The sequence below is a fragment of the Cetorhinus maximus genome, chromosome 5 (genome assembly GCF_964194155.1).
Source record: "Cetorhinus maximus chromosome 5, sCetMax3.hap1.1, whole genome shotgun sequence".
Lineage (NCBI taxonomy): Eukaryota > Metazoa > Chordata > Chondrichthyes > Lamniformes > Cetorhinidae > Cetorhinus > Cetorhinus maximus.
The window spans coordinates 42,656,851-42,683,312 of record NC_135883.1 but is presented as its reverse complement, the minus strand read 5'-3'; the positions used below and the strand labels follow the sequence as shown (position 1 = coordinate 42,683,312).

At 41.7% G+C, this 26,462-nt stretch overlaps 1 protein-coding gene across 4 annotated transcripts in view; it reads right to left on the bottom strand.

Annotated features, from left to right (window-relative positions):
- Positions 1-567: 567 nt before the first annotated feature.
- Positions 568-26,462, bottom strand: part of phf3 (PHD finger protein 3) — a 154,193-nt gene continuing 128,298 nt past the window's right edge. For all 4 annotated transcript variants that reach the window (XM_078541843.1, XM_078541841.1, XM_078541839.1 and 1 more), the window contains 5 exons: positions 22,531-22,732; positions 22,221-22,368; positions 20,764-20,853; positions 8,213-8,408; positions 568-4,382 (listed from right to left, as the gene is read on the bottom strand). In XM_078541843.1, coding sequence (XP_078397969.1) covers positions 1,372-4,382; positions 8,213-8,408; positions 20,764-20,853; positions 22,221-22,368; positions 22,531-22,732 — 3,647 coding nt within the window. In that variant the 3' untranslated portion in view covers positions 568-1,371. The remainder of the gene's footprint in view (positions 4,383-8,212; positions 8,409-20,763; positions 20,854-22,220; positions 22,369-22,530; positions 22,733-26,462) is intronic.

Sequence of the window (26,462 nt, the reverse complement as noted above, 5' to 3'; positions counted from 1 at the left end):
ATGTACGGGGCAAGTTTTTTACGCAGAGGGTAGTGAGTGTCTGGAATTTGCTGCCAGAAGTGGTGGTGGAAGCAGGACGATAGTGTTGTTTAAGAGGCAGCTTGACAAATACATGAATAGGATGGGTATAGAGGGATACGGACCCTGGTGCAAAATGTTTTAGTTTTACAGGCAATACGATTGGCACAGGCTTGGAGGTCCGAAGGGCCTGTTCCTGTGCTGTACTTTTCTTTGTTCTTTGAAAAGGTCAAAGGGTTAAAGTGAATGCCAGCTCTACTTAAGACACTCATAACTTGATCCTTACTTTGTTTTTCTTAACTTTACCTTTACCATCTTGACTTATTGTGAGAAGTGAAGTACTTTCCTACTTTCGCATTAATCACCTGTCGTTGCATTAATTAAGATACAGAATAAAGTTCCCTCATACTTCCCAAGTGTACTTACCCAAAAACCTGACAGGAGTTCTCCACCACCCTCAAATTAGTTATAGCATATGGTTTAATTCTCGAAAATTCCCAAACCACATTTAGGGATATGCTATATTAAAACCAGAACACAACTATAATGTGAAGAAAATCCATTTTTATAATCATTTACAATGAAAACATCATTTAAAATATTTACATAGATTCATCAGTAAAAAGATTGATGAATAATAACAGAAAAAAGGTAGTATACAAGCAATAATCTACAATGTTGAAGCAACAAAGATAATAGCCAAGTAACAAGGTGACAATTTTACAAAATATAGTTGGATGTATAGTTTTATTCTCAATGCACTCTTTATCTAAAACTTTAATACAACACTTACATTGTAGTGATTGCCTGTTTAAGCATCAAAACAGTGCAATAGTTAACAGCCAACTCTTGCAACTGGAATTAATAGATTGAAATAGTACAACATAAAACCTCAGAAATGTACAACCACAACTGGTTTGAATAAGAACATGATATCTTTGTATAATTATTCATAAGTGTGCGCCACTGCAAATTGCCTACAATGCGTGCATTATTTTCGGAAAGAATCCATACAACAGAAACAGCAAGAGCTGTGGTTTTTAAACTTTTTTTAATTTTGACATATATAGTAGCTCATGCTAGAACTATCTGTTTGGCTAATAATCAGAAGTAATAAAACTACTTAAAAAGTTATTCTACCAGCTTCTTGTATTGTTAATTAGTATTTAAGAGCAGCAAGACATGGTTGTAAATACTGTATGTTGTACAAGAAAACACACAAGTGAAATCATGTCATAACATTGCAACATGAACTGGCATCCTAGTTGACAAGTACAGATATACCATTTATTTCTGCTTCAAATTATCAGAACAAAATTCACAGATTAGCATTTTTGGTTCTGTACTGACAAGTCAGTCAGTAGTAGACTCTGGAGAACTCTTTCTCCTCTTGCTTTTGCTTCTGTCACTGTGGTCCCTTTTATCATGGTCTTTATCCCTGTGGTGTTTTTCCCAGTCTGCATCTTTTTCTCTTTCCTGGACCTTCTCTCTATGCTTGTCCTTACTTCTTCCCTTTCCTCTATCTCTGTCACTATCATGATCTTCATTTTCAGATTTACCCTTTTCTCTTTCTTTGCTTCGTTCCCTTCTCGAGTCAGCACCATCATGGCTCTTTTCTCTTTCTTTGCTTTGCTCTCTTCTCGAGTCCACACCATCATGGCTCCTTTCTCTTTCTTTGCTTCGCTCTCTTCTTGAGACCGCACCATCATGGCTCCTTTCTCTTTCTTTGCTACGCTCTCTTCTAGAGGCCGCACCATCATGGCTCTTTTCTCTTTCTTTGCTTCGCTCTCTTTTCAAGTCCACACCATCATGGCTCCTTTCTCTTTCTTTACTTCGTTCCCTTCTCGAGGCCGCACCATCATGGCTCCTTTCTCTTTCTTTACTTCGTTCCTTTCTCGAGGCCGCACCATCATTGCTCCTTTCTCTTTCTTTACTTCGTTCCCTTCTCGGGGCCGCACCATCATGGCTCTTTTCTCTTTCTTTGCTTCGTTCCCTTCTCGAGTCTGCACCATCATGGCTCCTTTCTCTTTCTTTACTTCGTTCCCTTCTCGAGTCTGCACCATCATGGCTCCTTTCTCTTTCTTTGCTACGCACTCTTCTCGAGTCCGCACCATCATGGCTCCTTTCCCGATATCGGTCCCGATCTTTATCTCTATGCCTCTCCTCATGGCGACTTCTCCTTTCTTTGTCTCTCCCTTTATCGCGGTCTCTGTCTTTATATTTGTCCCTGTCTCGTTCTGAATCTCGGTCCCAGTATTTGTCTCTCTCTCTTTCTTTGTGTCTATCTTTTCTTCGATGATAAGAATCACTATAAAACCTATGTCTATGATGACTGCCATGCTCCTTGCCAAAATTACGTTCTGAGCGTTGGCTATATCTATCCCAAAGATCACAATGATGCCTTTCTTGTCTATGGTCATCTTTGAGAGGTTGAAAATTTGATGTTCCTGCATTTAGTGCATATCTATTGACATCAATTGGGTGGTCGGAGGTGAAAGGTGGCATTGCTTGACCATGTGCAAGATGTATAAGACCCAAGTGGTGTTGTGGCGGACAGGGAATTGGCGGTAGCCAAGGCATCATGTGGTTTGGGCCTAAGGCATGTGCTGCACCAAGATCGGGGGAATGAAACCTCAAATGAGGATCACTTTGAAGGCTAAATGGTGGTGGAGGAAGTGGTGGGGGCCGGACTGGCATGAATGAAGGCATTAAATTACCTGGTGGTTGAAAATTTGCATTAGGCAGACCTCGTTGAAATGGAAAACCAGAAGAGTGACCTTGAACTTGGGAAAAGTTGTGAAGCTGCAGTAATGGTGGAGGGAAAATGTTTCCACTTGGTACTGGGCTACATGAAGGGCCACCACTTGGCAATGATGTGGACACTGCTGACACTTGAGTTTGATTCTGGGTAGGCACAGCATTTGAAGAGAATTCAAAATGCGAACCAGCGCGTGGGCCATGGAAAGAAGGTAATGGAGTAGTTTCTCTTCGGTATGACTGTACAGTCTCAATAGTGTGTGTTTCTACCATTTCTGTATCAGAATGAGCTTCTCCTTTATGTAAAGAACCTGCAGGTTCTGTTTCTGGTACTGTATTTGAGATATTGTGAAAGACTGATTGAGAAACCTCTGTAATACAAGGTGTTGATCCTTGCACCTGTTTACTGGATTGCTGACTTTGAGTATTAGCTGGGTCTTTCGGAACTTGCTTGGTAGTTATTTCCTGTTGTTCAGTTTCTAAGGGGTTCTTAACAGCTTCTTCTGCATCCTTTATGTTTAGGCTTTCATCTTCACATTTATCTTTTCTGTTATCCAAGTATTGTTCATCTGCACTGTCCTCCACAGGCTGGCTGATTGCAGTGATACCTTGCTGTTTTCGAACGGCCGCTTGTCTCGGGTCTCTGCTTACATTGACAACCTGAGAGACTCTTGTAAGAGTTTCTTGTGTAGAATCCACTTCTTCAGCATTTGTAGTAGGCTCGAGTAAAGATAGCTCAATCTTGGGGGTCACAGGCTGAGATGGTGAACTACCAGAAGCTTCTTTTTGTTCTTTTGAGCTTTCCACTTTCACCTTCTTTACCTTATAGTGATGCCGAAGTTTCTCATGTTCTTCTTTGTGATTTGGTTGTGATTTTATAGCTGCAAGACTTGAAAGAAATGCTTCTGTTGAAACATCTGGAGGCTTGTCTTTTAGCGTGAGAGTTGCAAGAAACCCACTTGCCTTTGGAGTTTCTGCAACCTTGACATCCTCCAAGATATTATCAGCTTTCTCATTTTCCTCTGGAGGATCATGCAAAATATCTTTAGCATTCTCTTGATTTTCACCTGTTTCTTCAGGATGTGACATTTTTGAATCTTTGCTGACTAGAGGCTCTCCTAACTCAGGTCCGATGCTGGAGATAGACTTCTGTTCGGCTTCTCTATCTGCATCTCCCAACAGACTTTGAAGAATATCATCCAGTGGTCTGTTGGATAATTCAAGAGCTGTGGATTGGTTTTCCCAACCCACCAAAACTCCAGGGAGAAATCTTAATGGTTTTGTAGATAGGATAGGAATAGGTTCAGCTGGCGACGAAGGTGGTGTTTTCAAAATCTGAGATTCAACTGGTGATGACTGTTTGGGTTTGCTTCTAAATTTAGCCAACACAGAAGTGAAGGAATTAAAGAATTGGTTTTCTTCATCATCATCATCATTTTCACCTTCATCTTCCACATACTCTGGTTTGCTTTTCTTTTCTTGAGGCAAACTAATAGGCAGTTTTTCTGTTTCAGACACTTCTTCAGAAGGTGAAGCACTAAATAATCTCTTTATCCTTTGTCGAATTATTAACCCAAGCAGAAGATTCTGGCGAACTACTTCGAGTCCTGTCAATAATAATTAATGAGTTGTCATTACATTATAATTATGTATCATTTACATACATAAACAAAGTTGATGCTAATAACAACTGTATAATCCTGAATAACTCATGGAATTAACAACTCTTAAAGTGCCAAAATTACATTAATTAGGTAGAATCATCACTATTTCATACAGTCTCACATTTTGCATTAAAATGTGCCCTAGCAACATAAAAATATCATTACAATGGAAGTTACATATAGCTGTGCTACTCCCGATAAGGGTCGTGCCTATTTTGGGTGGGGCGGGAGGGGGGGGTGGTTGTGGGCGAAGAATCATTGTTGCTATACAGTAACACTTCATATAGTTCACATCCAAATCTATGGCACAAACTCAGCAAAACTGAGTTTTTCCTCTGTTAGGAATATATCTCTCCCAGAACTATATGTTTTTTTTAAAAACTGGAAGGACATTGAATTATTTGGACTTTCTTGGGAACTGACCTGGATTTTTTTTCTAAAAGATTACAAGTTCACCTTGGACTGTGAGCAAGTTGCTTCTTCCAAGAAATCACAAGACTTCAGCTAAATGACCAGCAAGGCCTGGGCCAATAAGGACTATTTGTTTACTGGAGTTAGTTGCTGCTGAAAAAAACTGTTGTTACCAGGCTGTGGGCCCCTGCTGATTTTCTGGAAAACACCTGACCTGAGATGTGTTATGTTTGAATATTATTCTTTGGACTCAGCTTGTGTTTTGGGAGCAAGCCGAGAAGGAAGGAGGTTCAGCTATCTATCCCGGTCTTGCTTGGAGTACAGTGTGGGCGTCACCTTCAGCAAGAAAACCCGCATCTCAGTGTGGCTCCTCTGTATTTGGAAGCCTGAGAAGCTGTGACAAGTGAGAGTTCCCAAGGACAGTGATTCACTGAAGCTCCTTTGGAAAGAACTTCCAGACAACTACTGTGACCAGTGAGCTGTCTTTACACGCAGGACCACCAAATCAACATCGTCAAAATCCTTTCAAATTTATGCTTTTTCATAAAGTATTCCTACTGGGAAAAGTGTTATTTTTTTCCTTAGCAGTCCTGGTTTGTTTTTTCCTTTGTTTTTGTGTGTGTGTGTATGTTGGGATTAAAGGGGTATATAGTTACACTTCCGGATTACAAATTGTATGTTAATCAGTTTTTGCAACTTGTTTTCATAAGAGAGATTTTGTTTTATAATAAATCAATAATTCTGAGTTTAATGAAAGAAGCCTGGTTAAAGTCTCTTTTATTCTGGGTCTAATAGTAGTGAAGTTCAACAATTGGCCATTTTGGTGAGTGAATTAAACATTTACACTTATGGTGCGACCTGTGGAGTAGTGGGGTTGGAGAAACTGCGCAATCCTCCCATCTCAGCTACTTCAACTATTCACTAAAATATAATTGAGCTTTAAGTTTAATATGCAAACAATAAATATCCTTAATAAAGAAAAACATTCCAATGCAGAGAGGCATAAACAAATTAAAAACTGAATGTTAATTAAGAGCTTGCACATCACTTCTAGGATGTCTATCACCAGTTAGGAAGGCAGCTTGTTTACAGACCATTTCTCACCTCTAATTCCAAATAATCTATGTTTCAATTAGCAGCACTTGGAGTCAACTGTTTTTAAAATGTAGGACATCACAACTGGTTCAGAGACAACAGTACAGTGGTTACGTTACTGGACTAGTATTCCAGAGGCCTGGGCTAATAATCTAGAGAACACATTGCCTTATCTTCCCTTGTGTGGGTGTATTATTTCCCAAAAATATTTTAAATTAAGGTTACACCTCAGACACGTGGGTCAGCCTCCCTTCAGGTCAGGTGGAGGAAGAGATACAACAGTGCACCTATCAGGTCTGCATGCTGGATAGAAAAAAGATCAGGCTACATGTACATACAAATTAAACACTTTTTAATTACAAGATTGCTGGGGGTGGAATCGCATAAGTATGGATTTATTGGTAAAAATACCAGTTGGGTACACTATTATTTTAAATAATTAATTTAATATATTTAACAATTAATCAATTATTAATATTAATAATAAATTAAAATAATTAACAGCAGGAAAATGATTAATTACCTGAAACCTGTACTAACTTTCTTATAGCAACCAAGGCTACACGCTGAAGTTATGAATTAGGAACCTACATATCAGCTTTTACTGCACTAACATTCTACAAAACAATAAAAAAGCACATTATAATAAAAGCAAAATATTGCGGATGCTGGAAATCTGAAATGAAAACAAAATGCTGGAGAAACTCAGCAAGAATGGAAGCATCTATGGAGAGAAACAATTAACGTTTCGGGTCTCTTCTATGTAACTGAGGCGAGGTAGAAATGGGATGGGTTTTATGCTGTTGTAAAATGGGAAAGGGTCAGGTAGAACAAAGAGGTCAGAGATTGGTTAGAGGGCAGGAGAGATTAAATGGCAAAGATGTTATGGAAGAAAAGGCAAAAGGAGTGGTAATGTTTGCAGTGAAGAAACAAAGCATCTGTCCAGAGTAAGTGTTAATAGCAGAATAAAGGACAACTATGTGTGAAAGCAAAAGCATGAAAACAAGATAGAGACTCGCACTTGGCAAAAAAAAGGAATCAATTGAGTTGTTCAACTCAACATTGAGTCCAGAAGGCTGTAAAGTGCCTAACTGGAAAATGAGGTGTTGTTCCTCACACTTGCGCTGGGATTCACTGGAATATTGTAGCAGGCTGAGAACAGAAATATGAGCATAGGAGCAAGATGGTGAAATAAAATGGCAAGCAACCAGAAAGTCGGGATCATGCTTGTGGACTGAGCGGAGGTGTTCCGCAATGCGGTCATCAGTCTTCATTTGGTCTCCTCAATGTAGAGGAGGCTGCACTGTGAGCAACGAATACGCTCTCTCACTTTTCCAGAACTGTTCATCCAATTCAGGGTACTGGGGAGTTGGAGCCTATATCAACAGGCAATGGTCGCTAGGCAGGGTACACCCAGGACAAGCACCAGTCCATCAAAGGGCACACGCTCACACACAGACACACACACTGGGGGACAATTTACCATAGTCAATCTACCTAACCAGCACGTCTTTGGACAGTGGGAGGAAACCAGAGCACCTGGTGGAAATCCACGTAGACACAGGGAGAATGTGCAAATTACGCTGGAGGTGGCAGAAATAGTGGAGGATGATCCTTTGAATGTGGAAGCTGCTGGGGTGGGAAGTGAGGACAAGAGGAGCCCTATCATGGCTCTTGGAGGGAGGGGAAAGGGTGAGAGCAGAAGTGCAGGAAACGGGTCAGACATGGTTGAGGGCACTGTCAGCCACGTTGGGGTGAATCCTCTGTTGAGCAAAAAGGAAGACATGTTAGAAGCAGCATTGTGGAAGGTCAGAACAGATCAGGTGTGATGGAGATAGGGAAATTGGCAGAATGGACACCTTACATATGTGAAGAAGAATAGTCGGAGTAGCTATGGGAGTCGGTGGGTTTTCATGAATATTAGTAGACAGCCTATTCCCAGAATAGGCTGAGAAGTCAAGGAAAGGAAGCGGAGTGTCAGAGATGGACCATGTGAAAATGAATGAAGGATGGGAAATTGGAAGCAAAATTGATTACTTTTTCCAGTTCTGGGTGAGTGCAGGAGGCAGCACCAATACATTCATCCGTGTAATGGAAAAAGAGGGGGTAGGGGGTCTGAGCAGGACTAGAACAAGGAATGTTCCACATACCCCACAAAAAGAGAAGCATAACTAGGGCCCATGCAGGTACCCGAGCAACACCTCTTATTTGGAGAAAGTGAGATAAGTTAAAGGAGAAAAAATACATTAGCTGCTATATGAACTTACCAGGCCCATCAAATGGTAACAGTCGGTAAGGAATTTTTTCCAAGGCACCCAATGGAATAAGGTACATGTCCTTAACTTGCTTCACATTGTTGGCTACTACCCCATAACGCTGTCTACTGTTGAAGTATGCATACAGTGAGGTGTATGTTATCTGGTCTTCCTCAGTTACTGGACAGAAACGAATCACACATATCTCCTGTTAAAAGCATGAAGAAAATAAACAATAGTTAACACTTTAAAAGTCTGCAACTTAACCTACATGGAAAGACATACCCCAGCTAAGGCTTTCATTCTAGGGAGCCATCATTAAATCAGTAAAATATAAAACTTATTGATAGCTGTAAATAGTCATTTACTGAATGGTAACCAAGTGCAGCATGGTACTGTGATAAGATACTATCTATTTACTTATCCTATAAATAATACAAGGAAATTTCTTTGAGCACATTCGCCATATTTTCAATTATAACTATAATGTTGATAATGCTAAAGACAAAATTCTCGTATCGATTGTGGAGACATATTTGTATGCAGATCTATATCTATATTCCAGTTCTGCTGAAGGGTCATGAGGACTCGAAACGTCAACTCTTTTCTTCTCCGCCGATGCTGCCAGACCTGCTGAGTTTTTCCAGGTAATTCTGTTTTTGTTTTGGATTTCCAGCATCCGCAGTAGTTCTTTGTTTTGATAACTCCCATTGTTGGCATCCAATTACAAATATCATCTGATATATATGCAGCATGGGTCAGTAATATTAAGAACAGCAATTATGTAATGCAGTGTTAGTTTGTGTGCACCCTATAGGTGGTCTCACCATGACTATTAAACAAGCCAGAGAGTACAAATTTCAGTTTAACAGCATTTTACAATATTGCTAATTTGACAGGAAAACATCCCATTAGTTATTTATAACACTGTACAGAAAATAAGATTAATTGCCATGACTGTCTCATTAACATGTTCTGTACATTGCACGAGTTACAGGAATTTCACATTTGTGGGAAAGATTCAATGCTTGCAACTCAGGTTGCCAGAAAATCTTTTAGGTTTTGTTTTATATATTTTGACTGCCTATTCTGTATAGAAAAGAAAGACCTTCTCCACGCTGCAGCTCGCACTGATTCATTTTTGGAGGGTTGTAGAAGGGAAAGAGAGAGGGAGGAGAGGAGGAGAGGGGACGGTCCCATTCACTTGCTGCTGCCTAAGCTCACTCCCTCTCTGAACGCACTGACATATTCACTCACCTCACTCAAGATAACTCAGTATCACTAGAAGCAAAGTTCCAGTTCCCTGGGAATGGCTCATGTAGCAGATCTGGACAACAGCCAGGTCCACCGAGGTTGAGTGACAGCTCACCCGGGCCTGCTCTGGCCTGGCACATGGCTGAGTGACAGCTCACCCGGGCCTGCTCCGGCCTGGCACATGGCTGAGTGACAGCTGCCTCCGGGTCTGCTCTGGTCTGGCGCAAGGCTGAGTGACAGCTGCCTCCGGGTCTGCTCTGGTCTGGCGCAAGGCTGAGTGACAGCTGCCTCCGGGCCTGCTCCGGCCTGGCACGAGGCCGAGTGTCAGCTCACCCGGGCCTGCTCCGGCCTGGCGCGAGGCTGATTGACAGCTCACCCAGATCTGCTCCGGCCTGGCGCGAAGCTGAATGTCAGCTCACCCGGGCCTGCTCCGGCCTAGCGCGGGGCCGAGTGACAGCTCACCCGGGCCTGCTCCAGCCTCGCGCGAGGCCAAGCAACAGCTCACCCGGGCCTGCTCCGGCCTGGCGCGAGGCTGATTGACAGCTCCCCGGGGCCTGCTTCGGCCTCATTACTGGCGGAAACTCCCTCCTGTCCTTTGATTTTCTGCTTCTTCTCCTTGGCCTCTGGAATATGTTGTCACAAATCACTCAGTGCAGCTTAAAGATTCCTATATGGTAGCCAGCAGGAACAGCTATAATAACTGTTCCTGCAATCACAGGTTCCCTCTCTGCCGCCCTTGCTAATCATAGATTCTGTTTCTGGAAAAGTGGCAAGATTGGGAGAGTGGGAACCGGTGTTTGGAGGTGCTGGAGCAATGTCTAACTTGAGCACTGAACGTACAGTCTTACCTCATCAGGTTTCCTAGTAGATTGCATTCAACAGGTCTCAGAAACTTCAAGGGAAGATAACATGAGAGCTTCAAAAGAAAGCCCTGAGCAGTACAATCACACCTGCAGATCTCTTCATGCATTATAACTTGTTTGTTTCTTTTTCATACATAAAATGAAGAGCATTGCTAGAATACCTATTCAAGCCAATCAGCATGAGGGAGAGAGGAACAGGCAGCACACCACGCAGAGCTCCTGGAAAACCAGCTTGGCAAGCAAACCACCAGAAAAAGAATAAAAGGAAGAACTTGTATATATCCAGCAGATCACGTCAGCAAACAGAAGCCTCAACCTCCACTCGATAGAAGCAGATGGATCTATTTTGTGCAGTGCACAACTTTTTCCATGATTTGAACTACATCAGGTTACAAGGGCACTGGGTGTTGTTATAATTCCTTACAGCAATACTATTAAAACAGAGATCATTGATATGGTGAAAGGTTGCAAGTTCAAAGTAAACACATGGCACCTGAACAGAAACGTGGTAACAGCTGATGGAGTGGTGGTTTTCGGAATTTCATTTCCTTCCACCTAGAGCTACAGTTTCTCACAACCTTCAGACGAAACAAATAATCATAATAATAATCCCAGCAGAAGTAGTTTTTGACAACTTACCTATTTGCCCGTTTAGTTTCGTAATTGCAATATTTCACAGCATTGTACTTTGCTACAAGGTGGTCTCTACAGGTCCCCAGGGTAGGGACTGCTCTCGGTACAAATGGTGAGAGAAGAGTTTGCAGAGTTTGGAGAGAGTTGGTTTCAGTCACCTGTTATACACTCCGCTTCCTAGTCAGTCCCACTTATTTCAGTAGAAGTTAATATCGGGTATGTGGTATAATGGGAAGCTAAAAAAATTCCTCCTGTTTTACAGCCCTGACCAAGTCCACACACACCCCCATGTGTGTCCAATGTGAGCTTTGCTAGGCTAGAGATGCAGCTTTACTTTGATCAAAATGAATAAATCTGCCCCTCAAATTAACTGGGATCCAAGTATTCTGTAAGATCTCCTGAATGTGCTGTGGTGCCTTCTTCATTGACAGGTTTGCCTCCCCAGAAAGAAAGCGCTCTGTCTACCAGTGAGCTGGGGACCTCAAGTCTTTACTGTGGGCTGGCGATTGGATTGTAAATACAAATAGCAGTAAATGGGTGTGGCTTTTCTATAGATTCAAAGTTCTAAGAAACAAGTATATCCCTTGTTTAATACTGTTAGAAATGGCTTGTAAGAAAAGCCGAAAGGATTAAAAGCAATTAAAAGAATTGGTGCTTTCTAATGGATACCATTATTGATACAGCTATATTCATTTTGTTGTTGCAGAGTGCATTATTTTAACTTTCCCAAATAAATTAATATTCTAATATTGTACAGCAAAAGTTTTTGTAAGTGTTAGGAGTTGCAAAAAGTGGCCAGATTAATGTTCTGCAACTTAAAAAAAGAGGCCATTTGGAATGATGCAGAGTTGTTATATTTAATATATCTATTGTGTGCACATCAACTTTGTGCCTTTGTTTTTCTTTACATAAATCTTAGCTAAAAAGAGCACAGTAAAATCTCTTTACCTTTTAGGCCTCTGAATTTGATGCTGCTGAAAACTTTAATGATTTGTAATAGCTGCACAAACAATTACTAATGCCAACAGAAATGCCGTTCTGCGGATTTCCCTGGCGCTAATCCCTCAAGAATATTAGTTTTATTTTAATGTATTTTTAAGTTCAAAAACACAATTACTTATCTGATTCCCTGTTTCCATTGAAACCTTAAACAGGCCAGTTTTGATTCCAGCTGTTTTAACAACCCTCCCCCCAAAAGGATACCTACACAACCTGAGAGCCCAAGAAATCTTTGCTGCTTTGCCTCGTGTTCCCTGCACATATTTCCAAGTTTGCCTTTGTCCGCCTCTAGCTTGCCATGGTCAATGTGATTATAGGCGGAGGCTTTATTTCCAACCCTCCCTCCCCCGCCCCACTCTCTCTCTCTCTCTCTCCACACACCCACCCCTCAATTCCCCTGTCCCCATACCATCTCTAAAAGCACATCATCCTTTCCTGATCACTCTTGTTTTCTTTTTTCCCATGAATTGAATGCATAAATCCCAGAGTAATTGTTTATTAAAAAATGAATAACCTATATTCACTGAAGGTTATCAGAAGAATTTTGGAGGCCAGCGCACATGTGGGAGAAACAGAATCTGTGATTGGAGGATCAGTACTGTCTTTCCCGCACCTGCTGCTCCTCCTCCAATCACTGCTCTGCAACAGTTCAACATTCAGGCAGCTTCATGGTTGACTGGCTTAAAAAAAAATCAGAAGCTGCCTGAAGGTCAGAAGCAGCAACACGGCAACTGCCATTTAGGCTGACAGTTCCAATTTTTTTTCAAGCTGGTCTTTGAGTTCTGAAGCTCTGGCTGTTCTGTCTGGGCAACGACGAGAACTCAGTTTACAGCACTGAGCCCGGCCCCCACTTGCCCCTGGGCCCTGCTCCCAACCAATTACTAACCCATATCACAAGGTTACTTCCATGTTGCTTTCATTTTAGCTAATAAGCTCTTTTGCGGAACCTTATGGAATCTGTTCTGAAAGCCCATAAATACAGAATTCATAGACAACTAACCACGCCACCCCCTCGCCCCCGCCGTCCACCATGTTAGTGACTTCCTCAAAAAATTCAACTCAATTGGTCAGATGTGCCCCATCCTTCACAAATCTATCTAATATCTTCCCAAAATTGATGGGGCTGTAGCCACCTGGTTTTTACCCTTTCTAAATAATAGTGATAATTGCAAGTTTCCAATCCAGATGCACAATTGTTGAATCTAAAGAGTTTTTGAATATTATGAGTGATACACATGAAATTTCCTTGCCTATTTTGTTTAATACACTGGAATGGTAACCATGAGGTCCTGGAGATTTGTCCACATTCAGTCCCATTATTTTCTTCATTATCATTTTTTTTTAAAACTTGTGATAATTCCATTACGTTCCTTCTCATGAATTATTTTTAGCTTCCTTTGTACCACTGTTATTTCATCCGCTTCATATACTGTCAAAGTGGATACAAACTCATATAAAAAGCCTGGTCATTTCCTCATTATCCATTATAGTCCCCCCTGCATCTGTTTTTAATGAGCCCACATTCAACCGTAATACTTGGTTTCTTTTTACTGTTAGCTTTCATGTCCCTTCCAATTTTTCCTGTTCATATTCTGTTTTGCACCCATTTGTTAATTATTTATATCACTTTGTTGCTGTCTATAGTTTTCGTGGTCTGCTGGATTTCTACTGTTCCTTGTAAGTTTTTTCTTTCAGTTTGATACTGATGCTTACTACACTTATTGTCCTTGGTTCTTACCTACACAAGTGGAGCCTTTGTCTTTCAGCGCACATACTCATATTTAACTGCTCCCACCAACCATGTGAAAACTGAGTTCAAAGGAATAATTACTTCATAAATACTTAACTGCTTCTGGCTGCCACCACTCCTTGCTGACAGAAGGCAATTTATTTACCCCCCAGCACATGAAAGTGATGGTGAGACCAAACGTAAATTCCCAATGTACAATTCACTGAGTCTCACTGTAATTAGCAAACCCAAGTGTTTGGGAAAATCCCAACATTTATTCACTCGGAAATGCCTGTTAGCATTGAAATTGGTGGTGGCCCCATATGCAAATTCCTGGTTATATTTAGTTTATGAGTTTAATGCAGCTATTCTTCCTACATATTCATGAATGGTCTGAGAGAAAAAGAAGTTAACCTCTGACTAAAGAGGCTGTGTGTTTCCAAGAATTTATTCAGGCAAAGCCATGAGAGAAATGTGTAAAAGAAAGTATTGTGGTTGTAGTCATTATAACATTTTTATTTTGATAAAATGAAACATATACAATTCATTAGAAACAAAAATAATATTTTTTAAACTTGCAATATCCAACACAGGGAGGGAGCCCACTCGCCCAACATTAATACCTATCTCTAGAGAGAGCTACAAATTAATAGACAAAGATTTAATGTAGAGGTTTTTATGATATTAAACAGGATGGATGGTACTTTCCATGTCAACTTCAGGCTGGCCTGATAATCACCCTGTAGAGACAGGCTACAAGGAACGATTATACCAGTTAATGTAGCATGGTTTTCAGGGGGTCAGGTAGTATAATAGCGCTTTGAGGCAGATTTAAAGTTGCATCCCCTGCTGTTTCCCACTGAACTGCCTCTAAGCTCATGTGGATATTTCTCCAGTGTTGTCACGCAATAATCAATTCCTCACCTCTCTGCTGCACGAGGTTGTATAGGGCACAGCAGACACAAGAGACTCTGACACCTACTGCAGTGCTCCACCTGAACGGTCCAGGCAGCAGAATCTCATCTTTAGCACTCCAATGGTCTGTTCTATTGTTACCCTTATTGAGGCATGGGAGGCACTGTACTTCTTGTCCGCACAGGTGTCATAAGCCAGGTTTTCTGAGGATAGTCCCTGTCATCTAGGAGCCATTCCTGCAGTTGCATAGGAGAAGCAAACTGTTGTGGTACCCGAGAGCGAATGAGGATGTACGAGTCATGGGAGCTCCCTGGGAAGCGAGCACATACCAGCAGGGTTCGTTTTCAGTGGTCACTAACCAGCTGCACAATGAGACAGTGAAATCCATTTCGGTTTATTAATGCTGCTGGCTATTCCCAGGGCGCTCTCAGTGCCACATGTGTGCAATCAATTGCTCCTTGTACTTGTGGGAATCTAACTTGTGCACTTGTGGAGCCGAATCCAACATATCTAGCTGCCTGGCTTTCAGCGTCTGTGATGAATCTCACAAAATCATCAGCCTTTTCGAACCCGGAATTACAACCCAGTGGCACAGAAATTCAAGGCCATCGTGTCTTTCAAGGCCACTGGCATAAGGCTGCCTCCCGTTCCATGGGGCTGTAGGTCTTCCTGCAGGAGCTGACATAGGTCAGTAACTGACTGTTGTGACATCCTCAGACGTCTTTGACACTGCTTCTCTGACACCTGCAGGTAGTTACTATGTGTGTTCAGTTATGTGTCATTGCTCAGCATCGCTCTGCCCCCGGCTGCCAGCATCCTAAGCTGCCTGGCTCTCTGCTGCCGCTTCTTGTTGTCCTGGTTGTTGCTGCACTTGGCTCTGGGCTGTCCTCAGCGGGTTCCTCTCCTCCTCTACCACAGCATCATAAAGTACTGGGTCTATGAGACACATCCTGTCTGCCTGAAGTGAACTGTGGACAGAAAGTCGGCAAAGATCGGGTCAGGAAATCTCCTCCAAGTCACTCACCATCCTGACTCGGAAATATATCGCCATTCCTTCACTGTCGCTGGGTCAAAATCCTGGAACTCTCTCCCTAACAGTGAGTTAGGGATAATTCTCACCCTGTTTCTGTATGCACAGCCAGAACTTTACTGTCACAACCTCTAAGAAAACCACTGATCCCTTCCGCAACCTTTTCTTCCTCATTTTGTGAACATCTAGTTCATAGTTCATATTAGTATTTTAGAGATAATGTTTAATTCTGGGAAGATTTGCGTTATGAAGGTAAAGTAATAAAAATTCTGGGCTTTAGTAAGTATCTGAATGCCTAAAGAAAAAGCAGTTAAGAACATTACCCATGTTTGTTTAATAAAGTCAGAATAGAAGAGATAGAGCTATAAAACGGCAGGTTGCTTACTTAGCTGGAGCAATTGTAAATGAGGGATAAATAGCTTAAAGATCAGTTTTGAGCAGGCCCAGGGCAAGCTATGTTGTCATGGAGATGGGTGGAGCTTAGGAAGGCTTGCTGGTTTCAATTTATCTGGGTGCTTGGAGGGAGAGATTTTTGTTGCAGTTTGCACCTCGTGTGGTTTGCAGTTCACTGAGAGATGATAGCCAAAATAAATAACAGTCAGACAGACCTGCACTGTAAGCAGGGTAAAACACTAACTTCACCATTGACCACGTGGAAGGTGGATGAGCCTTAATCTCAGTTTGAATCTTGTGAGGAACAGAAGCTGGAAGGCTGCCTAGTTTGAAGCTGGTGGGAGAATCTACAGTAGGCCTCACAGTGTCTTACTGTAAAAGAAAGTAACTAGCAGATTAGCTTGGAAGTACTGGAGAAGTAACCAGTACAAAGGACTGAGGCCTCCACCTCATGAAAGTTTTACCTCTGAGAATAACTGGAACTGAGGAGAATTCTCTAGAGGAATGTGGCATACTTATGGGTGGTCCCTCCAGAAGTAAATAACTTTAAGATTGATGAGTCTTATAAAAGAATTCTTGGGGGAAGTAGGAAGTAAACTTGAGTGCGTAGCATACATAGTTATAATCCATATTGTTAAGCTAATCATGTTTGTTTTGTTTAAGTCTTTTACATACAATGAAGTTTGTTTTGTTAAAAAAAAGTAAAATCTTGTGGCATAGTCCTATTAAAATGAGGTATTTGGATTTCTTTTTTAAATGTTAGCAGTTCCTAACAGGACCATAACACCTAGGTATTTAACGTGATCTTATGTTATTTAATTTGGAATTTAGTTTTGGTTGTTTTAGTCCACACTTCTGATGCATTTTATTTCACCTTAAGTTCTCCTCGTACTGTTTAAGATTTCCGAGGAAAAGGATGAACTACTGATTTACAGCCAATTCTCCGCCTCTGATGCTCCACCGTAGTCACTGAGAGATGCACAGGAGCAGGTTTGAATGTCTGTTTCCAATTTTCTCAATCTGAAGAGGCACCTAGCTCCCATTTATTTCCACTGGGAAGTTCTATCCAAAAATCACATCCTACATCTCTTCATGGAACACCAATGCATTGTGCTACTGTGTCACCGTCATTTCACCCTTTTTTAAATTTAATTCTAGAAGCCACTTGATCTAATCTGTATAATATATTAAAGTATATATGGAATAATTAATTTACTATCAATTTGCACATGGTGACAGCTTGCAATATTACAGTCCTTTCTCACATTATGCCACATGTCTTCAGGTCATTACAGCCAAAAATAGTTATGCAGTTACAGGTTTAACCTAACCTTGGAATTTATAGGAATCAATAAACAGTGCTAATTTTAAACTGTAATGCAAGTTGCTGGGTTCTGTTTGTATTCTTAAACTGCTCTTGCTTCACTTCCATGATTAATGACTAGCCTCAATGCTGCCTTGTAATTTAACGTCACCTCTCAATTATCCTATATAGGCATTCAGCTTGCAAAGTGAAAATGGAAAGGAGAGTTCCACTGCAATAAGATTTTTACATATTAGTGTCAGGGATGACAGTGTCAAAGACAATAAAGTCTAAAAATCAGTGGCTGATGACAAAAAGGTCTTAATTTTTTTGTGACAAGGAATCATGCAATTACAGCACTTTTTATGATCTGTAATGAAATGCAAATGTGTCTGGGCCACTATAAATGGGTGGAATTATTGGGCCTCAAGCAGGTAGAAATATTTGTTTATTTTTTATTAACATCAAGACTGTGGACCAATGCATTTGTATAAGATCACCAAAGTGAACTCAGTATTCAATGCAGTTAGTTAGTGCAGAGGATGAAGTCCATACTAACAACAAAACATGACCTTACTGAATTATGTACAAGCAAAGTGAAGCAAAGGACTACGGCATTGCTTCACAATATGACCCCATTTTAATTCACCATGACCTTCTCAAGGGAAATTAAGGTTGGGCAACAAAGGCTGGTCTTGCCAGTGGTGCTCACATCTCACAAACAAATATATATATAAAAAAGTATTCTTGAAAATTAAGGTGACCCCAGACATTAGCAGAAACAAAACAAAAACAGAATTACCTGGAAAAACTCAGCAGGTCTGGCAGCATCAGCGGAGAAGAAAAGAGTTGACGTTTCGAGTCCTCATGACCCTTCAACAGAACTAAGTAAAAATAGGAGAGGGGTGAAATATAAGCTGGTTTAAGGTGCGGGGGGGAGAGAAGTTGGAGGGGCGGGGGTGGTTGTAGGGAGAAGCAAGCAGTGATAGGAGCAGATAATCAAAAGATGTCACAGATAAAGGAACAAAGAGGTGTTGAAGGTGGTGATATTATCTAAGAGAATGTGCTAATTAAGAATGGATGGCAGGACACTCAAGGTACAGCTCTAGTGGGGGTGGGGTGGAAAGACTGACAGGGCATTACAGGTATAGATTTAAAAATAATGGAAATAGGTGGGAAAAGAAAAATCTATATAAATTATTGGAAAAAAACAAAAGGGAGGGGGAAGAAACGGAAAGGGGGTGGGGATGGAGGAGGGAGTTCAAGATCTAAAGTTGTTGAATTCAATATTCAGTCCAGAAGGCTGTAAAGTTCCTAGTCGGAAGATGAGGTGCTGTTCCTCCAGTTTGCGTTGGGCTTCACTGGAACAATTCAGCAAGCCAAGGACAGACATGTGGGCAAGAGAGCAGGGTGAAGTGTTAAAATGGCAAGCGACAGGGAGGTTTGGGTCTTTCTTGCGGACAGACCGCAGGTGTTCTGCAAAGCGGTCGCCCAATTTACGTTTGGTCCCTCCTCCATCCCCACCCCCTTTCCGCTTCTTCCCCCTCCCTTTTGTCTTTTCCAATAATTTATATAGATTTTTCTTTTCCCACCTATTTCCATTATTTTTAAATCTATACCTGTAATGCCCTGTCAGTCTTTCCACCCCACCCCCACTAGAGCTGTACCTTGCGTGTCCTGCCATCCATTCTTAATTAGCACATTCTCTTAGATAATATCACCACCTTCAACACCTCTTTGTTCCTTTATCTGTGACATCTTTTGATTATCTGCTCCTTTCACTGCTTGCTTGTCCCTATAACCACCGCCCCCCCCAACTTCTCTCCCCCCCACCTCCACCATCCCCCGACCCCCACCTTAAACCAGCTCATATTTCACTCCTCTCCTATTTTTACTTAGTTCTGTTGAATAGTCATGAGGACTCAAAACGTCAACTCTTTTCTTCTCCGCCGATGCTGCCAGACCTGCTGAGTTTTTCCAGGTAATTCTGTTTTTGTTTTGGATTTCCAGCATCCGCAGTAGTTTTTTGTTTTTATATTAGCAGAAACAATACGGCAATAAAGCAGCACAGTGATATTCAGTATATATAGATCAACATATATTAATACATCATGTCAGTATGAAAATCTGTGTTTTTAAAGTACTTAGTAAAAATGTTATTTTGTGCACTCAAGTAGGTTTCAGCCAAGCTTTCCAAATCCCCTGGTGACAGAAGGCTCTCGCCCCTTCCCCATGCACATACTGTAGTCAGCTCATCTCCCCCCCACCACACACACACATACCCCTTTTTCCAACCTGCCAGCCCACACACACTCAGTCAACAGCCCCTTTCCCCAACACCTCATCCTCACCCAACAGCCCCTATTCCCAAACCCTTTCCTCCTCAATCACTCGTGCCCTCCTTCCCCACACTCACTCAACATTTCCCTCCCTCCCTCCCCACCCCCCACTCACTCAGCTTTTGCCACTCCCCAACCAGACCCACTCATTTTGCCCTTCCCTCCCCACCCTAATCCACTCACTCATTCCCTCCTATTTCTCCACCCTAGGATTCCTCCACCTTGCCTGGATTCGGCTGCTCATTGCTGCTGCTGCCCTTGCTGTCAGCGAGCAGCTGTGGCTCCTCCTCAGCTGGCGTTACTTAGATCCTCATTGTCAGGGAAGAGGGAGCTGCCTTCCCAGGGGATAGGAGCTTGGGCCCCGGCGCTCAGGCCCTGGTGGGCCAGGGAGTGCAGCCTCTTCCATCACTGGGTGTTTGGGTAGCACCGGGGTCCTGAGTAGGCCAAGCCACAGGCTGTTGCCAAGGATGTGGCTAAAACTACGCCCGCCTGGAATCTCCCTCCCTCCCCTCAGGGCCATAGCCTGAAACCGAGCTGGGCACTCAGTTGGGTCGGGGTAGAGTCACCATCCTGCGCCAGTGCCAATGACTCAAACAAGCTGCACATGGGAGCAGAAGCTACTGGAGGCATGGACTCTACATCTCCCAATCGCACAAAGTGAGTCAAAGCCAACTCAATATTGACAGTGGATTAAAGAGAGAGGGTCTGAGTGACAGCTACCCTGGGGCCAGGCAGAGGTCAGAAAAAAAATTAAAAGGGTGAATTTTCGTGAGCCAAAAGCCAAAATTCTGCCAAATGGAGAACATTTCTCATCCTTGTAGTGCTCATCACACCGTGTAATGAAAGTGATCAGGTGTGGAAGCCTTTTTATCCCATGCAATTTGTCATCTAATAAAATTAATGGATGGAAAATCCTTTTTTGTCCAAATTCCGGACACTATGCACTAATTCATAAATCTACCCTTCTAATTCCTGATATTGCTAGCAAACTGTAATAGGAGACATCAATACTCTGTTAACAGAAGAATCCATGAACCCGTACAACTTAACATTTTAGACAATCATATTTTGAATCTCTATATTCAAGTCCATTTTCAAAGCATACCTTAGTTCCTGAAGCTTTTATCTTGTCCACATAATCCCAAACCATCTGAGGAGGAATCCTACCTCCTACTTGAATAGTATCTGGCAAATCCTTTGGAGGGGGGGAAATGTGATAGTGCATTAATTAAACCATTTATAAAGCAAAGCGCAATTTTCAAGCTTATCAATTCTCCTGCTCCTGCAATTCCTTTTCTCTCCTGCAGCATTCCCCTTTATCAATGGTCATAATATTCATCAATCACTAGAACAACCAGGAGATGAGTTCTCAGGTTACTGATAATAGCATTCCTTATCAAGAGGGTTGTGATCATAACTTAGTTACAATTTCCTCCTCCCATTGGGAAAGCCCCAGCCACTGACAAATGAGCTAGATTTTAAACTAGCAATGGGGATAAGCATGAGCATTCACGTGTTTACTTTGTTTCCCAATTTTTCTTTTTCCCACGGGCTTTCCAACACCATGCACCTCACATGGCTAAGCTGCCTTTTTCCCTGTTCTTTACCAATGTGAATGCACTACAAACAATGTAAGGACAATAAGATTTCCCTTACTTATTTATGAAGGAGCACCTGATATTTGCTTGATACTTTGCTCAATGAATGTGATTGATACTGGGAACTATGTGGTGGGGGAGCAGAGGAGAGGGATAATTGTAAGGGGGATAATTTCTTCACTCACTTCCACCCCAGTGAACTGTGCATATTAACATAATCAATAGCGTAAAATCGATAAGCTGATAACTAAATCACACACACTGAGGTGCTGATGTCCCGCTGATCAATGTCATCAATCTACTGCAGTCCCAATTATGTCCTGAAATCAAACAAACAACTGCAAAAGTAATATTTTTAATTATTTATCTTTTTGAAATATTAAGCAATGCTTAAGATATTGAAAACCTTTCCAAACTGGCTTCTACGTGATGTGATTATTTTCCTGTAATTTTTACCCCTGCCCACCCTCAACGGTGTTGACACCTTGCTGGGATTCAGCTTCACAAGTTAGGGACCAAGTGGACCTGGCTTAGCTACAATGACCTCTATCCCCTGCAAATAGCCTTACCACCGAAACTCACATATGAATAATGGCCATATGAGGGAGGTACTTTAAAACAACTGGCAATCAGCTGCGTTCCAGCAAAATGTCAACACCTTCTGATGAGAGAAAACTGATAAAAAATACAATGACTATATTTCTGTAATGACAGTATAACTACAAGTTGCTTCAACCACTCATCATATCAACGAAAGAGTAACATAACAATTATTTCCATTTGATGATAGCAAAAACTAGAGCCATCTGTATTAGACTACATCAAGCTAGCCGAAACAATGGACTGGTTTCTGAGCTGTATTTCTGTTGCAATAAATTTACACAGCTACAGCAATGAAAATGTACATACTACAAAAAAAAACTTGACTGTACTTGTAAAATTAAAATGGACACAAAATGGATACCTCTGTTAGATGATCTGCTGAGCCAGAGACTGGATAGGCTTTGGTAACAAACTTTGCCACACTAGGCATGTTGATAAATCCCTTCCAGAGAGAATCCAGTCGAGCCAGGAACCTTGATTCATCTTCTGCAATATCATACGTATCTGACCTGAATTTAAGAAAATAAACTTATTGAAACTAGGAATATTTCTACATTATACAACAAAGATCAAATTACAGTTTCTCACATTATGTCGTGATATGCTTTTGTGAACAACAACTATACCTATATCGAGAATACTACAGTGCAATCTCAAATAATTATCCCCACCTTGTCACAGAAGAGGTTGTTGGCTGTGGTGATTCAGGTCTCTCTCCCATTGTTGCATCAAAGGACAAAATGCTGGAAGCAGAGGAAAGAGCATCTGCCAAAAAGGCCATTTCAGCATCAACATCTGATTGGCGTCTCATCACACTTGTTGCCACTTTGGCTTTTGGCAGAGGCAGTTCTTCAGCGGGTGGTGCCATTCGACCTGAAAATAAAATTATATTACAAGGAATCCCATCACAATTCATAGTATTGTTACAACTAATCACTAAATCAAGGAACATGCAAGGTCAGATACACAGAACGCACAAGCTTGTTTAATAATATTTCAGCACCTCACATCACTATTGATAGTCTTGTAGTCTTTGGAAATCTTTTTGCCCTGTTACTTAACATGGTTGAAATTAACTAGCAGTCAGAAAACAAATAAAATGCTCAATGTAAATGCAACTTTCATTGGTTTCTTCAGTGGTGATCTATATGTAGCTTCAGCTCAAATGAACTGAATGGTGCATGGCAGGCTTATTTCTAGGAAGAGTTTATAATGTTCTCTTTTCACCTGAGAACCAAACTTAAGTTCCTGACAAAACATTAAAATTTTAGGTATCTTAGAAGAACAACTTGTTGGCATACTTTCCAATGTAAAATGATTCATCTATTCAAAAAACCCATATCGCAATGAATTTTTCATGTAACCTTCTTGTGAGTTAAGTTGAAGAATGACAAGTAGAGAAAAAAATACAAATTAAATACAGTATAATATGGGCACAATGTCATCAACTAACAGGCAACTTGGTTCATCCAAATCAAATAAAACACACAAGTTGCATCTACCAAGCCAAAAAACATTAGAAAGTTTCAGCCATACAAAACTAACAAATGTTCAACAGGTTAACAAATTTAATAGCTCATATGCAATCAATTTTCTCTAGTCCTCCATGAACTGAGCAACCCCACCCTTTCTTCCCACCCAGGATCAACTCTTAAATCTTTCTGTACTATGTCTACTACTGTAGACCTTCAGATCACATCTACAACCTGTTTCACCCAATTTGTCCAGTTAGAACAACCGTCCAACATATCAGACAAATCAGGTTCACAGCTAAGACCACTATAAGCAGCTTGAACTGTAGTGAAACAGTAATTCTGCTATGTTGCTGCTTACTATCCTACTTTCCAATCATTCTGAACCACCCCAACAGGAAGTGAGTGGCTCAGTCAAGGGGTTGTTTATTTTAATGAGCACTAATGTATGGTATAAGATGCAATATCAGTCAGATTTGTGTTGGAGAATTACAATTAAATCGCTTGTGCCACTAGACACATCGCTACATATGCACAATGGGTCATATGATCAATGGCTTCCAAATGTGCTGTAATTTCTATGATTCTGAATCTACCCCACCCTCATGTTTTCTCACTTATCTCATGCCAGCATGAACTGTTCAAAATAGCCAAAACAGCAGCAGATTTCAGAGCATACTTCTGCCTTTCTAGAAACTTAACTTATTTCAACACTCCCAGTAACTAGGACCAATCAACACAAAGCTAGTTTGATTGCCTGGGTATACATTATTGGCTCTGACAGTCACCTAAGGTTGTTCATGTGTAACTAGAAGGAGCTCATTGTTATTGTTGACAGGTATAAATGTTGAGTATAATTACCTTGGCAGGGTAGATGCTGAGAGAATGTCTCCCCTCTTGAGGGAATCTAAAACTAAGGGGCATAGTTTCAAAATCAGGCATATCCCATTTGATACAAAGATGAGGAGGGATTTCTTCTCTCAGAATTCTTTGGAATTCATTACCCGAAAGAAGAGTGGTGGCTGTGTCATTGAATACATTCAAGATTGAGTTAGACAGAGATTTAATCTAGAAGGGAGTCAAGGGTTACTGGGGGGAGCAGGCAGGCAAGTGGAGTTAAAGCAAACTATCAGATCAGTCATAATCTTATTGAATGGTGGAGCTGACAGGTAGCACTGGATTTCATATCATCACTGAGGACAGGGGGGGGGGGGGTGCAGATGGTCACTTAAACCAACACATCAGGTACGCTTACCAGTTTCCCAAAACAAAACCAAAACACTTTGATTTTGAATGGTATCAATGGGCGCCAGAAGAGGCAACCTGCCCCTCTGTGTAATTGGCCAATTAAGCATATCAACAAGCTTGTTGGCAGCTCCTTTAGGGGCCAAAATTGGATTTTGGTTCAACGCACTGTCATTGGGGTGGAGGAGGCAGTGACATAGCAAGCAGTGATCAAGGGCAGTGGGACAGAGGCAAGATTGAGATAGGAAGGCTGAGAGACGGCCCTCATTCACAGGCAAGCAACTGTGCTCAGTGATATTTAATATCCTTAACATCTTTACTGACAAGTGGTTTTGTGAGGTGGTAGGGGTGTTAGGGGTTTCAGTCAGACTCCATAATCCAATGCAACCAAGAGGAAATGGGATTTAGCTTCTCTGAGCTTGGTTCAACCTTCAATAACAAGCAGCATCTGCCAGAGCTGAGGTGGATCCAAGGGCAGTAGGGCTGTAGGGGTGAGGAATCAGAGGCAGGAGGCTCCAGAGTCTGCACCTAACACAATCTTCATTAACACACTCCTTTATCAACCTATGTTTCCCTTTTTCCTGTGCTTCGCTATCATGAAATGGAAACAAGTCGGCCTTAGTGCAACAACCATCCCAGTGCTTTATTGCTTAACAGTTAACTATTATTTACAACATAACCACCCAAGTCACCCACAAATTGATATTGCCAATGTGGTGGCCACGATGATGGTCACTCCTAAAAGGGGCTCCCCTGTGGCTGGGAATGAGGTGAAGGCAGGCTGCTTTTTCGTGCTAAGAGATACTTGTAGCGGTCGTCTGCGCTGTGGAACAACCTCCAAAAGCTGCTGCACCGGCAATCCTGCAGTCTGTCACAGGGCGTGACTCCACAGATACTTTGTTCAACAGAGTTTGGGAAAGGATGATAACGACGGTGTACTGTGAGGGGTGAACCCTTCATCTATCACCTCCATTGCCCCTTTCATGGCGCCCTTGATCACTGGAGGGGACCAACTGTCAGGAAGATATAATAATGTTATTGGAACTTATTGTAAAATAGTGGTAACTGTGTCTATATGTGTGTGTGTGTGTGTGTGTGTGTGTGTGTGTGTGAGAGACTTAATTAGATTAAAGGCAGCTGGTCTGAAGGCTTTGATGTATTAGAAGATGAACTAGGGTGTAAACATTAAGGTAAACATGGAGGAAGTTTAGAATGTAAGGCGTAAAAGAGCATTTGCATTTTTAAATAAACCAGACCAGATGGTTTTCAAAGGAAGGGTGAAATGTGACACCTGGCCAGCAGAAGTTAAGAAACAGTGGCCTGAATTTTTGCTGCATCAGGCAGGCTCGGCAGATGCGGGCAGGGGCAGTCGCGGAGCCGACCACCGCCCACGATCGGCTCCATGCCGCCACTTTATGCAGGCAGGCCAATTAAGGCTCGCCCAGCGTAAGATGCAAGCCATAGCGCTCAGCACTACCTGTGCGGGCAGTGGGAGGAGGGAGAGTCGGGGCTAGCGTGAAAGAGCGCTTCAATCTCCCCAAGGCACGGAGCTGCCTCAGGGAGATTGATGCACTTATGAAATAAATAAATAAATAGTTTGAAAATGTAATTAAACATGTCCTCTCGTGACTGTGTCACATGAGATGGAACATGTTTTTATATTTCAGAAATTTTTTTTATTTAAATAGTAAAAGCTTTAGGAAGCCTCATCTCGCTCATGGATGAGCTTTCCTAAAAAACGTGAAGGCCACTTAGCCTTTTCGCCTGCCCGTCAACCCTAAGGTTGGATGGGCAGCGTCAACAATGACATTAATTAATTCGTTAATGGCCTTAATAGGCCTATCAGCTATCGGCGGGCATGCAGCCGACTCTGGCAAGTGCCCGCC